This window comes from Sycon ciliatum, chromosome 10 (genome assembly GCF_964019385.1).
Source record: "Sycon ciliatum chromosome 10, ocSycCili1.1, whole genome shotgun sequence".
Lineage (NCBI taxonomy): Eukaryota > Metazoa > Porifera > Calcarea > Leucosolenida > Sycettidae > Sycon > Sycon ciliatum.
This window is the reverse complement of record NC_088652.1, coordinates 9,560,040-9,577,998: the sequence shown is the minus strand read 5'-3', so window position 1 is coordinate 9,577,998 and position 17,959 is coordinate 9,560,040. Positions and strand designations below refer to the sequence as shown.

The following is a 17,959-nucleotide window of genomic DNA, read 5'->3' as shown; positions in this document are numbered from 1 at the left end:
TTGAGCCACTTCTTATTGCGATGGAAGAAAACTTTGAACGCACTTACAGCTGTCGTCTGCGAGATTAGTGAGGTGTAATCGAAGTGTGTTCTCCGCTGATTAGATTGTCGTAGTTCGGTATTATATACACCTTCTCTAGGGCGAGGGGAAGTTTAGATCAATACTTTTAGCGCCAGGAGTATATCATTGCAGCAATGGCGATACTTCCGCACTGCTTCATGTCACTATTGCTACTGGCGATGACTGGAACTGGGGCGTATGCGGAACTGCGTGGGGAACGAAGCGCTGCTAACATTACCAGCAATTCCGTACAGTCGAGGAGCGGTGAGTACATGAAACTATGCCCAAATCGCACCTCACTGTGCAAGTCTTGAAGGTAAACTTGTCGTGTATCTTGTTCTACACAAAGAGAGATCCAGATTGCTGCTGTTACTCCGTTGAATCGCATGAACGTTGTACTGTAGCTCCTCTGGAAAGTGCATTTTAAGGACAAGAAATAATTACCGTGGTGTTTCTTTTCGAGGGCACCTGTATGATGACTGATGAGTCTCGCTCTCTCTGTATAGCTTACAAGCGTTGCATTTACACTCTAAAATGGCGGGGAGGGGAGGGTACAAGATGTTCCATTGTAAATATGTAAGCGATTAGATGTTGCCTTGTGTTATACGCATTCATCGCTAGGACTGTTGTTGAACCCTTGTGCAACACAGGAACCTGTATGGTCGCGTGGATCAAACTACATGATCCGACACTGTCTGATGCCGAGGCCCAAGTGAAACAAGACGTACTGGAAAGCAACGCAGCGCCAATGGACGAAACAAACACCGCCAGCCAGCGGGTTGTTCTGTTCTCGTTTCTATTCGGCGGTGTTTCCAAAGCAAGGAGGTTTATTCAATGTCTGAGTAAGTTATTCGGCGTGTGCTCGTCACCAATTACAAATCCAAATAGAGATCTACATATGGGGGTCTTCAAGCAAACATTCTAATAATTTAACTTATACCATGGAACTGTACTGAAATAATCGCTGTGCTGGTATGTTCTTTCTATCTCTGTGGTCGTCATAGTGACTCGACACAGAAACATTTCCACTCGAGGGCAATGCTCTAAGATAGCAGTGACTAGAACAAAGAGAGTGCTCATTGAAAGCTGTAGAGTGAGTTGTAACCCAAATATTCTGATGTCCAGTGATCATCTTCAGATTGGGATTTGATTTGTTCCCGTGCATAGGGAATATCCAGTCGGACTGAGAATAGCGCCTGTTAGATTTCCACACACTTGGATAGAATGACCCAACGCACAAAAGGAAGTGCCTTATGTACAGACTACATATTAGCGCTACAGACTATATACTAGCGCTAGCTAACTGAGCGTGCCACTTGTACTAAGAACGTGACACAATTGATCCATGTATTCTGAAGTGCATACAATATCACACCAGCTCCAGCTGGCAGGTGTTTGTGATTTTGAATTAACATTTTAATATCCGCATAGCAACTCATATCCCATTTTCGACCATAACTTAGCACCTTTTTCCAAACTCGAAGGGCGAGAAATTAATGGCTTCGATGTTTGTCGAACGGTACGTGCCAACGAAATGTCCATGATAGTTTAGGAATACGGTCAGTTACACTCAAAACGTGAAACGTGCACTAAAGCCTTTGGGTAATCCTGAAATAAAGATTATTATAAAAAAAAAGTAAATTACCGTATCCGTTCCCGGTGGGAACTCACACCGGCCGCTAACACCCGATAAACCCTAGCGGCAGATGCAGCGCCTAATGGTGGGGGTGAGTGGGGAAGTCTCACAACCACTGGCACAAGTGCCGAAAACGACCCCATTAGCTGCATCCATGTACCCCTTGTGCCTGGCCACAAGTTTCCAGTTGACTGTGGGTAGCAGCACGGCTGGAAAAACCGCTCCCAGGCAGGACTTGAACCAGGTACCTCTCGTATCTCAATCATGGTCTTTGACCAACCCACTGTGCCTGCCTGGTGCACTAATTGATTGTGTATCGCCTTGCTATGTGACTAACGTCGTGTCAGAGCATAAAAAAGTCCTCTAGGAACGGAGGACCCTGCTGGCCATTATCATGCTTACTAGTATTTCAATTATTTTCTGCAGGTCGAGAGGATGAGACATGTGGCCGTCAAGCACCCTGTGGGGACCATGGGCAGTGTGTTTATGGAGCAGTTGCGAGCGCAGGTCACAGGGTTTATCACTGCAAGTGCGCATCAGGCTTCACTGGCACCAACTGTGAGAGAGGTGTGTAGTATACTGTACATGTGTTTGGTGTCATTCTGCATGACGACGTTCTGGTGCCCTAGGCTTATCAGCCCATGGTATGCCTTTTAAAGGTTTCATTGGACCATATTCATCTCCTGCACATTTGCCTATTTGGTCGTTCCAGAGTTACATTGCTGCTTTCAGGATTATTCTCCGACTCAGGGCACACACAGAAAACTCTGAAAGCATACAACTCTCTCTTTTGGTGTGTTGTGTGTATTGGTGTGACGTGTCCAGAGCTCTCGCCATGCTCCAGAGCACCCTGTGGCAATGCTGGGAGATGCGTACCTCTTCCAGCTGGAGCTTACCGCTGCTCATGCTCGAAATTCTGGACTGGCCGCCACTGCTCTCAAGGTACTGCTCTGCGAGTACACACACGTCTAGAGATCATTGTTATTGCTAGATGTTATGCTAATATATGTATAGCTCCTAGCTCTGCTACTGCATGTGAAGCGAGATGCTATGCTACTTCAGTAAAACCTGTAACTAAAGACCACCGTGACGAGCGACCAGCCTGGTACTACAGACCACTACGCCAGGCTGGGACGGTCTCACATTCATATTCTGGTTGTGCGATGCAAGTCTCTAACTAAAGACCATCTGCTACTAAAGACCGCTTTTTCTGGCCTAACGGATGGTCGTCAGTGACAGGTTTTCCTGTAAATGGCATTGTATAGGTCCCTCCTCTGCTACATCACCATTAAGTGAATGCACATACAGAAGCTGCGCAAACACCTTTGCACAACGGCGGGCCAGGAGAATACACGTCCGCGGAGAACATGAATATTGGACCTCAAATGCATTTGGTGCCACGTAATGCCAAGGCAACACCGAGGAATGGTGTTTAGACGATCGCCGGAAATTTGTTAGGGAAATAGTCCTGCTCAAGTTATCGTTCACGTCTGCCCGTCAGGTGGAAGAGAAAGGTCCGCAAAAAAGGCACCACGTAACATCTTTACAGAAATTGTGGGTAACTAGTGTAGCCCGCCATTAACTGAAAACTCATCACTCTGATTACAGTAGATCGGTTCTCTCGTTTGTGACGAGCTTGTCGGAGTTTCTTCCCCACACGTCATTTCTTATTAGAATTATAGTAATAATTACATGTACAGGAACTTGCATGTAGTTATGTGATTATGTTCAAATCTTTTTCTGTTTTCACAGCTCGCTGGGCTACACAGAAGGAACTATCTCCCCTGTCCAACGCAGTCAGAGGTATTGTTGGTGACGTGTCGAGGATGACAGTGCAGCTCTCTGACAACTGGAAATCGACTGAAACGTTTCTACAGGGCATGGAGAAAAGGCTGATGAACAGACTCGACGACCGTCTCGACGCTATTGCAGCTAACGTTTCAAACAATGTGAGCATGTTTCAGTTCTGGAGTTGTGTTTGCGTGTCAGCCCTACAAAGGACATATGAAGACAAACACGAAACAAGACACAGGGGATATAGGGACGACGTGCTGATGTACAGGTAGCAACTTGCCGTTAACGTTGCAACCTGGCATCGAAAAAAAGGCGGGGGGGGGGGTTATTTTATTTTATTTATTTATTTATTTATTTCTGCACCTCGTGGCAAGTCAAGACAGCCAATTGAATTGAGGAAAGGGTGAGACCAACCACGGAAGAAGAGAAAAAAAGAAAATGAATCGCACGTACACAAAGTGGGAAGGGATTAGCAACTTACAAAGCAATGGGATGCTCAGCGAGCTATGCAGCGGAAGTGGGGACTGTGACTTTGTTTACAGGGAGATACTGAAGTGCTGTCTGACGAGGGTACGGAATTTGGGCATATCTGGAGCTTGTCTAACACTGGGAGGCAGTTGGAGCCACGTGGAGTAGGAGGAAAAGAAAGGGGAATTTACGAATAGGGTAGACCTAGCTAGGGGGAGACGAACGCAGCTTCGGGTGGTGCCACCTGAATTGAACCAATTAAGGGACTGTAAATGAGCAGGGTGCTGGTCAAGAAAAATTAAATGTGCCAGGGTGCACTTGGAAGCATCAAGGTAATGTTGCAGAGTGGTAGTGGATGCAGCAGCATACAAGTCTAGATTTGAGATATAACGATCTGTACGAAATATGATGCGCAGTATACGGCGATGGAGAACTTCTAATTTACCTATGTGGGTTTTGTTAATGGTGGACCAGGCAGGGAAGCCGTACGTGAAGAGGGGAAGAATGTATGATTTATAAAAATTAATCCGGCAATTTTGGGGCAAATGGGACAAGTGACTTGACATTATGCCGACAGATCGGCATACTTTGGACGACACATGATCAGCATGGTGAGACCAGGAGAGGGCGGAATCTATGACAATGCCAAGGTGTTTATGGTGGGGCGCTATAGAGATAGGGTGACCGGGATCATCGGGAAAGTGGAAGATGGGCACTGGATCTGTGGGAGGGGGAAAAAGGAGGAGCTCGGTTTTGGTCACATTTGGCTTAAGGTACCAAGTGCTCATCCAGTGAACAATGTCGTTGATACAGGTCTGAACTTTGGGGTACAGGGTGGCGTGAGATGGGGAGGACGCAAGGACAGTGGTATCATCTGCAAACAAAGAAATATTGGGAATTGAATAGGGGAGGTCATTAACGTATGTGAGGAAGAGCAGGGGACCTAAAATGGAGCCCTGGGGCACTCCGGATGTCACAGACTCGGGGTCAGATAAGGTTCCATTTACTGTGACGCACTGATTTCGGTCCAAGAGGTAGCTAGTTATCCAGGCGAGTAGGGAGCCGGAGACACCATGGGCACGAAGTTTGGCGATCAGGCCCTTGTGCCACACGGTGTCGAAGGCCTTGGAGAGGTCGAAGAAACAGATGCAGGAGACCTGCCGCTGGTCTTTTAGGGAGCAGAGGTCTTGGATTATGCGGGACAATTGCAGGGATGTGTTGTCCTTACGACGGAAGCCAGATTGTGCGGGGTGAAGAAGAGGGGAGATATGGTCGTACAAGCGGTCGCACACTATTCTTTCTAGCAGTTTGGAGACGCAGGACAGGAGGGAGATTGGTCGGTAATCAGACGGGCTGTTCTTGTCGCCTTCATTTTTGTACACTGGAATGACAGTGGCTGACTTCCATCGTGATGGGAATGTGCCGGAGGAGAGGGAAAGGTTAAAACGAATGGAGAGTGGGCGGGCAATTGAGTAGCTCAGTTTCCTGAGGATCTCATTGGTGATCCTATCAGCTCCGGGGGATTTGTTCAGAGGCAGTCTTGAAATATACTTGTGAACAGTCGATGAGGTGATGATCAGGGAGTGCAATGTAGTTGCTGGTGGAGGTAGGGAGGAAATAGTGGGAATAGGAGCATCGGGGTCAACCTGTCAAATACCAAAAATAATAATTTGGTGCGAGAAAAAGGGGCTAATATTGCACCACATGATATAAATACATGTAATAACTAAACCGGAAGGGAAAAGAAGAAAGAAAACAAGAATCTTAAGAAGCAAAGTACAAGTAGAAAGGTAAATGGGTCTCAATATCATCGTCACGGGTACTGTGTGGACCACAGCCATCTCTTTCGGATTAGATCCTTACATACGTTGACCTTGAAGGTTTGGAGGCGACTTGAATGAGGTTCGTGAAGCAGGAGGTCCGCAGGCAGGTTGTTCCATGGGGGGATGGCGAAAAAAGGAAAGGATCGCAGGAGGTAGCCAGGGGCTGCGCGAGGGGGTGCTGGAAGCCATGGTGCATCTGACGTTTTGGCCGTGTGCAGATGCTAGCTACGGCAGAGGGGGGGGGGGGTTGGCTGGTGGCAGCATGGCCTTTACCTAGGGAGACCCTGGAATGTAGTGCAGCTTGTACAAATATGCCAGAGCTGCCACCATCCGGCGGTGCTGAAGACTTTGGAGGATGGTTGCAGGTCCCAAGAAATGCATGGCACGTTGCTGAACCTTATCCAGCTGGGCCATGTTAGTTGTGTGTGCGTGTGCGTGTGTGTGTGTGTGTGTGTGTGTGTGTGTGTGTGTGTGTGTGTGTGTGATCAGCTGTGTGGTGGATACCAGGATAAAAATAGTGGCAGTCAATTCATCAGCCTTGCAAACTGTGGAATTGTGTAATCCCAGCACAAGTTGCTATGTCTAACATAGCTGTTGGCTGTGATCGCTTCCGCGATGGGCAGGTCTGAGGTCTGAGGTGTGTGTGTATGTGTGTGTGTGTACATCTAAACCAACAAAATTAATCTCACATACATGTAATTTTTTATTGAATTTGAAACACTTGATTGACTTGAGGAGACCAAACGTCTGGTGACACCTTCTGGGGATCGAACGTAAGGTTTCTATGTTACCGGTCGATAGCTCGACCACTAAGTTATAGGAACAACGGAACCTTCAAAATCCAAATCCACCAAATGTTGGAAGACACGCAGACGGGTCTTTGTGTCCCATCTCCAGAGGATAGTGTCACCTCACAAGCCCAAGTCAGTTTTAGAGTGTTGCAATTTGAATAAAATCTTTTCGTCCAAATCCCCATCTAGCTTTCACACATTTTCTTATTACTTCAGCCCGCCACAGTGAATCTTGAGCGCCAAGGTTTGTATAATATTTATAGCTTTGAAGGAAAGATGTAAACGGGAAAAGTCTGAAGAAATAATTGACTGTCTTCACAAGGACGTAAGCCAGGGTCTCTCGCTTATGGACAGCGATGTTCTATCACTAAGCTTTTTGATGTAATCATCATCCAAGCAGCGATCCTTCAACATTTTCTTCAGACTTCGTAACTCACATTTCCTGTGAATCCACACAGGCTGGTGGGACGCAGCCCCCACTGTAACCCACACACTTGATATAAAAGCTAGCACGCAGGAAGCCCTTAAACATAAATGAAACTTCGTTGAACCAAGCGCAGTGTGGAGTTCACCACTCTGGCAATGGAAGATGACTTTGCAAATGCGAATCACCCCTGGCAAGTTCATCTACTTGCACCCGTTCTTGTTTTAAAATGAAAGTTGTCTATGGTTTTCACTTTGTTGCATACAGACTTTGTCCATTCAAGCTCTGCTGCGCACAAAAGAGGCAAGCAGGCTGACACAGCCAGGTAAGTAGTAAGTGCGGGGCGGGTTCTGGCTCACTTTTTGACCTTTGACCTTTGGGCCAAATAAGGCACACTGTGTCGGTCGTGCTTGGTCTGGCCCCGGAACTCCCCCAGGGTTTGACCTTTGACCTTTGGGCCAAATAAGGCACACTGTGTTGGTCGTGCTGGGTCTGGCCCCGGGACCCCCCAGAGTTTGACCTTTGACCCCTGGCATGCCATAAATGTCATCCTTAAGGTTCTTTTCGCCAAAGGTGGCGAACGTGCACTTGTGCACGTTCGGTGCATTCGCACCGTGGAGTAGTAAAATACGTACTATTCCCTGATTTGCACATCGTAGATGTGCATTGCATGCAGTGAATGACATATTGCGCATGCGTGCATACGAACGCGGAGCGTGTGACCTTCAGTGGTCCTATGCGTGTGGAAAAGACGCAGTGCAACACAAGGTGTACTAGTACACGTGTCATTATACTACTCCCTGATTCGCACTTCGTAGATGTGCAGCAAACAAGTTCACGTTCCTTGCATTCGTTTTATTCACACATCGTAGAGGTGCACTGATTGACAAGTTGCCCCGCAGAGCATTGTAATCGGCTTTTCGATCGGTTAAGAGAATGGTCAAATTCGGCCATATTATGAGCCCCAAGATCAGAATACGGCTCAACGTAGTACTTGAAGTCACCGTTCCCATTACGTCATGTACATTTACACACACTCTGTTGAAGCACTGAAACATCGATTTTCGGCGAATTCAACATGCGAAATTTGAAAATTCGGCGAAAAGATGGGTGATTTCTTCAAAACCACTTTTTTCGGCGAATTTTTCGGCCGGCCGATTTGGGAAATGCCTACTATCCATGCAGGTGCATTAGATGCATATTTCTATTTTGATCGGGATACAGTAAGAATCAACCGGCTACGCCCGGAGTATCATGCATCAAAACAATTATTGAAGGGGTGTCACAGTGAAGCAGTGTTGCTACGCACCGCAAATCCCCTCTGCACTGCACCGAATCCATACTGGAGAATCCAGAGTGACCAGCAAAGAGTCACAACCCGCGGGTATCCAGTCACACTAAGGCATATCCACCATCCCCCACATATTCACTGTAACAAAACACAATACTGTTTACTATAATACACTTTTATTTAAATGGACTTGGATGAGTCTGTAGAAGAGAACACAATGCACGCACACGCATGCATGCGCGGACACACACACACACACACACACACACATCTAGGTTATAGTGCTATACACGTATCTAGGGTTTAGGAAGCACGAGATTGTGTCGAAGCACCCACACATACCCCTTCATGCAGTGTACTTCAGTAGCCCAACACATTACGACTGCACAGGACCATCACAAAACACATTACGACTGTACTGTTACTACACTACACACACAGTTACTACACTACGCCTGTTACAAGTACTTACAAATAATTTTGAAACAAATGGCACATCCCGAAGACGGCAGCTCCAGACCTTCATGTCATCATCATCATCTGTAAAACCAAGCATGAGCGCACACAAACACTATTAGTGTCACGAATACGGAAGCAGGGTAAGACAAGAGGATACGAAACAAGTAAGTATCGCTATAACGAGGGGGATAAGTATACATGTAGACAGAGCAGTGCTTACTTACAGGGTCCTAATACGCTCCACGGCGTCCCGGTACGCGGTAGTCGGACTGCAACAGCAGCCCGACCTGCCGGCCCTCCCAGTAACGGGTTAGATGGGCCGCACCCGCCAGGTGTGCGGCCACGGCTGGGCCTCCCACCAGCCTTTCTCCACTGTAAAAACGAAAGAAACCGCAGAAAGCACAGTGTCATAGAGCTCTTTTGTTGGGGGAGAGAGCTAGGAGCACTGCACACTTACCATTTGTCACAATATATTATGAGAAAGAGGCGGCGCTTGACACACCGCCTCAGGTGCTGGAATAGGGGTATTACCCCTGACATTCGAACGCTACAGTGACAAGTGAAAGCCATTTGGACTGTAATGATACTGAAGTGAAGGTGTGAACCGCAAAGCAAGACCTTTACCTTCTTCCTGTCGAATTCGCTCCCCAGCTGCATACCGACATCATCCGCTAAAACCCAATCATACCAAGTAACGCAAAGGTCATCAGTTGACCTTTTGGACTTTTCAACTCTTATCCAAAACCACCAAGAGGAAAAAACCAGGATGAAGAAGACGTCAGTTGTAGAAGCGTTTGTGGAGGAGTTGTTACATTATTCTCAGTAAATAGATATGGCTGATACATTCGCGTAGACTTGGACGACCGGTCGTGGTCTCTCACCACGGGTCCTTTACTAATAGAAAGACGGACGCCAATAAGAACTGTTGTGGAGTTGGCAGATCAAAACGCGCAGCAAGAAATTTGGCACGTCGATGGTAGACTCCATCGGGAGGACGGACCAGCTCTTGTTGATAGTAGGGGAGTGTCCGCCTGGTGCTATGGAGGTCGCCTTCATCGCGTTAATGAACCTGCTTGGATAGGACGGGGTAGCATCGAGTACTACCTCAACGGTGTCCGTCATAGAGCCGGCGGTCCTGCAGTCAGTTATTGTGACGCCACATGCTGTATTCTACGGTGGTATCACCACGGAAGGCTCCACAGGGAGAATGCGCCAGCGGTGATACGCAGGGAAGGTAACAATCGTGTACGGGAGTGGTACCGATACAACCTTCGGCATAGGGAAGATGGACCTGCTTTCATCTCTCAGGAGGAGGAGGGTATCTATCAGTGGTACCTCAACGGGGTGTGTTACGGTAGCCACCATCAAGACCAGGCAATACACCTCATGGAGCTGCAGTACATCAATGTAGTGCCTACTAAGGTAGACTCGTCAGCAATAAGTCATGAGCCCATTTGTGTGATTTGTCAGGATACCCTGGACCGTCCTCTATCCAAGTTGGAGTGCGGTCATGAATTTCACTTCCACTGTATGAAGGAGTGGATCAGTTCTGCCCCCAGCCCAACTTGCCCAATCTGCCGCTACTCCATGACTGCTGAGGACTTGGTTGAGTTCTTGTAGTAATACATGACACAGTTGCATGTAGGCGACTACGAATGACCAGTCATGTGTTACAGATGGACACGGACACGCCACCCTAAGTAGCCATGAGCGGCTATTTGGACAAGGACAACAAAGCACCTGGTGAGCGGCCAAGGCTGACACTAGCCACAAGTCTGGTCGCTCAGTTGAATAAGCTGGGTGTGCCCATGAAGACCATGGAAGACCTTTCCAGGTGCGGGCAACATGCAGAGGACAAGACAGACTGGAGGAAACTGTGCAGCTCGACACTCGAGGACAAATCAGTATCAGCAGCTACTACACCTTGCTGATGATGCTCACAAGACAGAAGTGGGAAAAAACACTGAATTTCTTTATTTAGTGCTCGACTATGCGAAATGTGTTTTATTATTATTATACATGTTCAACTGTACACAGACTGGCTTACTGCAATTCTCTACCACACATTACCGGACACTGTTGTGGTTGTCGTCGTTATCGTCGTCGTCATTGTTGATGTTGTTGTCGGTTAATGTCGTCGTTATCGTCGTGGTTGTTGATGTTGTTATTGGTTGTTGCTGTCGGTTGTTGCCGGTTGTTGTTGGTTGTTGTTGGTTGTTGTTGATGTTGTTGTCGGTTGTTGTCGTCGTTATCGTTGTCGTTGTTGATGTTGTTATTGGTTGTTGCTGTCAGTTGTTGGTTGTTATTGTTGATTGTTGTCGGTTTTTGTTGGCTGTTGGATGTTGTTGTCGGTTGTTGTCGGTTGTTGTTGGTTATTGTTGGTTGTTGTTGGTTGTTGTTGGGCGTTGTTGGTTGTTGTCGGTTGTTGTCAGGTGTTGTTGGTTGTTGTTGTCGGTTGTTGTCGGTTGTTGGGTGTTGTTGTCGGTTGTTGGGTGTTGTTGTTGGTTGGTGTTGGTTGTTGTTAGGTGTTGTTGGGTGTTGTTGTCGGTTGTTGTCCGTTGTTGTTGGTTGTTGTTGGCTGTTGTTGGTTGTTGTTGTTTGTTGTTGTCGGTTGTTGGTTGTTGTTGTGTGTTGTTGTTGGTTGTAGTTGGTTGTTGTCAGTTGTTGTTGGTTGTTGGATGTTGTTGTCGGTTGTTGTCGGTTGTTGTCGGTTGTTGTTGGTTGTTGTTGGTTGTTGTTGGTTGTTTTTGGCTGTTGTTGGTTGTTGTTGGTTGTTGTTGTTTGTTGTTGTCGGTTGTTGGTTGTTGTTGTTTGTTGTTGTTGGTTGTAGTTGGTTGTTGTCAGTTGTTGTTGGTTGTTGGATGTTGTTGTCGGTTGTTGTCGGTTGTTGTCGGTTGTTGTTGGTTGTTGTTGGCTGTTGTTGGTTGTTTTTGGTTGTTGTCGGTTGTTGTGTTCTAATCGTTATTTTGTTCATTATCCAGGAGGATGTTGCTATGATCCAGTACCATTTTTTCGCATATATGAGACAAGTTTGTGTAACGTTAGTGTGACGTGGGGTATGCTGATTGGATGTGAGGTGGTGAGAGTATGCTGATTGGCCGATAACAATTAGTGGAAGGGATAAAGTAATGCGCTGCTTGTGCAGCGTAACCAAACACATGGTCTGTGGGAAACACCCTAGTAAAATAAATAAAATAATAATAACATGAATTGCCACCGGCACTTGAGAGACTCGAGCCCCGCCACCTTGTTCAAATCGGACTTGGTAGCTTCATACTGGAACTTAATCTTCTTCTTTTTGAGGTATGACCGTACAAAACGCGCTTGGATTTTTAATTTTTTTTTAATTTTTTAATTTTTTTTTCATTGCAACTTTTTTAGCAGATAGCAACTTTTTTAGCAGACTCGTGAAACAACGGTGAATCTGGAACGAATAAATGGTCCATGTCAAAGGCATGACGAGTCTCGAAGTCTTCACATTCATGATGGAACCTTGTCATGATTGACGCATTCCTTGATGGTGCGCACATGAAATCACCCTGGCTCATCTTTTCCAATTCCATTCTTTTCACATCCTGCAACCCATACCCTACAAGTATCAGTGGGGATGCTAGAATCAGAAGAGGCAAGGCAGCACTCTTCCGTGGATGTATTACTCGACACAACACCACCCATACTTGTTTTCTAGATGTTTTGACTATAATGATTATTGCAGCAGGAAGTAGTATACAGTCAAAAAGGATAGGATAAGAATGAATGATCAACTGTCTGATAAAGAATGCAGTTCATTAAAGACTTATTGGAAGGTCTCTACCAGCTGATCGTCATGTTGGACGGCGACACTGCATAATGATATGAAGCTCTCAGTTAGCTGTTTCAGTTCCGTGGTAGAAAGTGTCATGTGTGCGTCCAGAGAACGATGAAAACATCTGGGGTTCACGTTGATGCAGACGATTGGAGCAACAGCAAGACGTACCTTCAACGCTTGCTCGTCAATGTCGAGGGAGACTGCCCCGGGGTAGATGAAAACATCTTGTTCCAAATCCAGTTCGAACCAGCTGGTCGGGACTAGCTTGCTTTCACCGTTGATGTACACCCGACATTGACCGTAGGACGAACGTGATGGGTAGAAGTTGGTCTTGATCTTCTCCACACGTCCTCTTCGGAGAGTGTCACGGAGCGATGGACAAGTCTTGATCAAGTTCGTAATGATGAACTCAGTGGACTCATTCAGTTCGATGTAAACCTGTCCTTGAGCATCTTTGCGAGCTGTTGCCGTACTACCACAGGCTGGTAGAGCTCCTGAAGGGAAGTACATCTTATAACCAGGCTTGTAGAAGGATCTACCTGATGACTTGTAGGACAGTTGCATGTCCTCCTGAAACCCATCTACCACAATCTCTTTGTGGAGCTTGGTAGGAGCAGGTGACACATAGCGACGCTTAGCCGGTACTGCCTTCGAAGAGAGCACAACTTGAGGAGGGTCAGCAGGAAGAGCGGAATTCTTCCTCACCCGCCGCTCGTATAGGTTATCCATCTTCCAGGAAGCGAAGGGAGAACAACTCATCAGCACTGTATTCGATGAACGAATGACTCGACTACAGGACAACCACCCGTATTTATACAAGGCAGAGACGGAGGCGGGTTGAAGTGATAAAATATGTGTCAGCTAGGTCAACCAATCACCATCAAGCCCGCCAAAAACATTTGACCACTCAGCATTGAGCCCACCAAAAACATTTGACCAACCAGCATCAAACCCGCCAAAAGCATTTTGTCCAATCAGGGGCATGCCCACCAAAATCATATCTCATCTTAAAGATTCCTTACATGATACCGCCACTTTAGTGAACTGATACAGTATGGAAATAAGATCAGAGTCAAACGTGTGCAAGTTCTGAATCACGTGATCAAGTGAATAGGTTTCCCAACAATAGGCATCAATCAATGATGCCATAAGAGATGTATCAGATGGAGATAAAATCAGCAAATTCGTACGCAACGTGGACAGTTGAGAAGAAGACACCATCCTGGTCGACTCCATGAGATGCAGTACATATAGGAGTGGAAAATGCTGAGGAAGAGTTTTCATGATTCGACTGAACCTCAACCATGATACATTGCTACGGGGTAAGTAGGAACGCAGTTTACGTAGCACATCCACATTCGTATCGTATACTATGCAGGATAATGCTATAGCATAGTTTATACTCTTGTACAAACAGGATTTTTTCATCACAAGTATCTGCTCCCGAAGAGGGTGTACGCAAAGCTGATCGGATAAGAGTTCAGTTTTCGAAAGAAAATGCAAAAGATGACGATCCACACCGCTTAACCGCTCATGTACCGCGTAAGGATTCTTCATCAAACTACATCTCCTATGCACATCATCATCAGGGAAGTAAATCACCGCCATGACAAGTCCACACGACGAACACACGTATCTTCCTTCATGTAAAACATGATCAAGATGTTGACACTGTTTTTCCTCCCCGTATTGCTCTTTTTCTTCTTCTTCTTCATCCTTCTCATGAAGTCTCCTTTCACGTACATAAGCAGGTAAGATCTTAAATTCAGAATCCATCTTCACTCCTCACCAACATCCTCATTATGACACTATATCCAGCATGATATCTACTTTATATAACCAATCCTATCCAGGGCAATTATCAGGTACAACCAATGGGGTAGAGGACCTCATACCCTCTCCAACACGTCGGAGAGGGTATGAGGTCATCTACCCCAATGGTTGTATCTGATAATTGCCCTGGATAGGATTGGCTATATAAAGTAGATATCATGCTGGATATAGTGTCATAATGAGGATGTTGGTGAGGAGTGAAGATGGATTCTGAATTTAAGATCTTACCTGCTTATGTACGTGAAAGGAGACTTCATGAGAAGGATGAAGAAGAAGAAGAAAAAGAGCAATACGGGGAGGAAAAACAGTGTCAACATCTTGATCATGTTTTACATGAAGGAAGATACGTGTGTTCGTCGTGTGGACTTGTCATGGCGGTGATTTACTTCCCTGAAGATGATGTGAATAGGAGATGTAGTTTGATGAAGAAGCCTTACGCGGTACATGAGCGGTTAAGCGGTGTGGATCGTCATCTTTTGCATTTTCTTTCGAAAACTGAACTCTTATCCGATCAGCTTTGCGTACACCCTCTTCGGGAGCAGATACTTGTGATGAAAAAATCCTGTTTGTACAAGAGTATAAACTATGCTATAGCATTATCCTGCATAGTATACGATACGAATGTGGATGTGCTACGTAAACTGCGTTCCTACTTACCTCGTAGCAATGTATCATGGTTGAGGTTCAGTCGAATCATGAAAACTCTTCCTCAGCATTTTCCACTTCTATATGTACTGCATCTCATGGAGTCGACCAGGATGGTGTCTTCGGCTCAACTGTCCACGTTGCGTACGAATTTGCTGATTTTATCTCCATCTGATACATCTCTTATGGCATCATTGATTGATGCCTATTGTTGGGAAACCTATTCACTTGATCACGTGATTCAGAACTTGCACACGTTTGACTCTGATCTTATTTCCATACTGTATCAGTTCACTAAAGTGGCGGTATCATGTAAGGAATCTTTAAGATGAGATATGATTTTGGTGGGCATGCCCCTGATTGGACAAAATGCTTTTGGCGGGTTTGATGCTGGTTGGTCAAATGTTTTTGGTGGGCTCAATGCTGAGTGGTCAAATGTTTTTGGCGGGCTTGATGGTGATTGGTTGACCTAGCTGACACATATTTTATCACTTCAACCCGCCTCCGTCTCTGCCTTGTATAAATACGGGTGGTTGTCCTGTAGTCGAGTCATTCGTTCATCGAATACAGTGCTGATGAGTTGTTCTCCCTTCGCTTCCTGGAAGATGGATAACCTATACGAGCGGCGGGTGAGGAAGAATTCCGCTCTTCCTGCTGACCCTCCTCAAGTTGTGCTCTCTTCGAAGGCAGTACCGGCTAAGCGTCGCTATGTGTCACCTGCTCCTACCAAGCTCCACAAAGAGATTGTGGTAGATGGGTTTCAGGAGGACATGCAACTGTCCTACAAGTCATCAGGTAGATCCTTCTACAAGCCTGGTTATAAGATGTACTTCCCTTCAGGAGCTCTACCAGCCTGTGGTAGTACGGCAACAGCTCGCAAAGATGCTCAAGGACAGGTTTACATCGAACTGAATGAGTCCACTGAGTTCATCATTACGAACTTGATCAAGACTTGTCCATCGCTCCGTGACACTCTCCGAAGAGGACGTGTGGAGAAGATCAAGACCAACTTCTACCCATCACGTTCGTCCTACGGTCAATGTCGGGTGTACATCAACGGTGAAAGCAAGCTAGTCCCGACCAGCTGGTTCGAACTGGATTTGGAACAAGATGTTTTCATCTACCCCGGGGCAGTCTCCCTCGACATTGACGAGCAAGCGTTGAAGGTACGTCTTGCTGTTGCTCCAATCGTCTGCATCAACGTGAACCCCAGATGTTTTCATCGTTCTCTGGACGCACACATGACACTTTCTACCACGGAACTGAAACAGCTAACTGAGAGCTTCATATCATTATGCAGTGTCGCCGTCCAACATGACGATCAGCTGGTAGAGACCTTCCAATAAGTCTTTAATGAACTGCATTCTTTATCAGACAGTTGATCATTCATTCTTATCCTATCCTATTTGACTGTATACTACTTCCTGCTGCAATAATCATTATAGTCAAAACTTCTAGAAAACAAGTATGGGTGGTGTTGTGTCGAGTAATACATCCACGGAAGAGTGCTGCCTTGCCTCTTCTGATTCTAGCATCCCCACTGATACTTGTAGGGTATGGGTTGCAGGATGTGAAAAGAATGGAATTGGAAAAGATGAGCCAGGGTGATTTCATGTGCGCACCATCAAGGAATGCGTCAATCATGACAAGGTTCCATCATGAATGTGAAGACTTCGAGACTCGTCATGCCTTTGACATGGACCATTTATTCGTTCCAGATTCACCGTTGTTTCACGAGTCTGCTAAAAAAGTTGCTATCTGCTAAAAAAGTTGCAATGAAAAAAAAAATTAAAAAATTAAAAAAAAATTAAAAATCCAAGCGCGTTTTGTACGGTCATACCTCAAAAAGAAGAAGATTAAGTTCCAGTATGAAGCTACCAAGTCCGATTTGAACAAGGTGGCGGGGCTCGAGTCTCTCAAGTGCCGGTGGCAATTCATGTTATTATTATTTTATTTATTTTACTAGGGTGTTTCCCACAGACCATGTGTTTGGTTACGCTGCACAAGCAGCGCATTACTTTATCCCTTCCACTAATTGTTATCGGCCAATCAGCATACTCTCACCACCTCACATCCAATCAGCATACCCCACGTCACACTAACGTTACACAAACTTGTCTCATATATGCGAAAAAATGGTACTGGATCATAGCAACATCCTCCTGGATAATGAACAAAATAACGATTAGAACACAACAACCGACAACAACCAAAAACAACCAACAACAGCCAACAACAACCAACAACAACCGACAACAACCGACAACAACCGACAACAACATCCAACAACCAACAACAACTGACAACAACCAACTACAACCAACAACAACAAACAACAACAACCAACAACCGACAACAACAAACAACAACAACCAACAACAACCAACAACAGCCAAAAACAACCAACAACAACCAACAACAACCAACAACAACCGACAACAACCGACAACAACCGACAACAACATCCAACAACCAACAACAACTGACAACAACCAACTACAACCAACAACAACACACAACAACAACCAACAACCGACAACAACAAACAACAACAACCAACAACAGCCAACAACAACCAACAACAACGGACAACAACCGACAACAACACCCAACAACACCTAACAACAACCAACACCAACCAACAACAACACCCAACAACCGACAACAACACCCAACAACCGACAACAACCGACAACAACAACCAACAACACCTGACAACAACCGACAACAACCAACAACGCCCAACAACAACCAACAACAACCAACAATAACCAACAACAACCGACAACAACCGACAACAACATCCAACAGCCAACAAAAACCGACAACAATCAACAATAACAACCAACAACTGACAGCAACAACCAATAACAACATCAACAACGACAACGATAACGACGACAACAACCGACAACAACATCAACAAC

At 45.8% G+C, this 17,959-nt stretch overlaps 1 protein-coding gene across 1 annotated transcript in view; it reads left to right on the top strand.

Annotated features, from left to right (window-relative positions):
* Positions 1-17,959, top strand: part of LOC135825753 (fibroleukin-like) — a 53,342-nt gene continuing 35,383 nt past the window's right edge. The window contains exon 1 of the mRNA XM_065338377.1: positions 1-324. Coding sequence (XP_065194449.1) covers positions 195-324 — 130 coding nt within the window. The 5' untranslated portion in view covers positions 1-194. The remainder of the gene's footprint in view (positions 325-17,959) is intronic.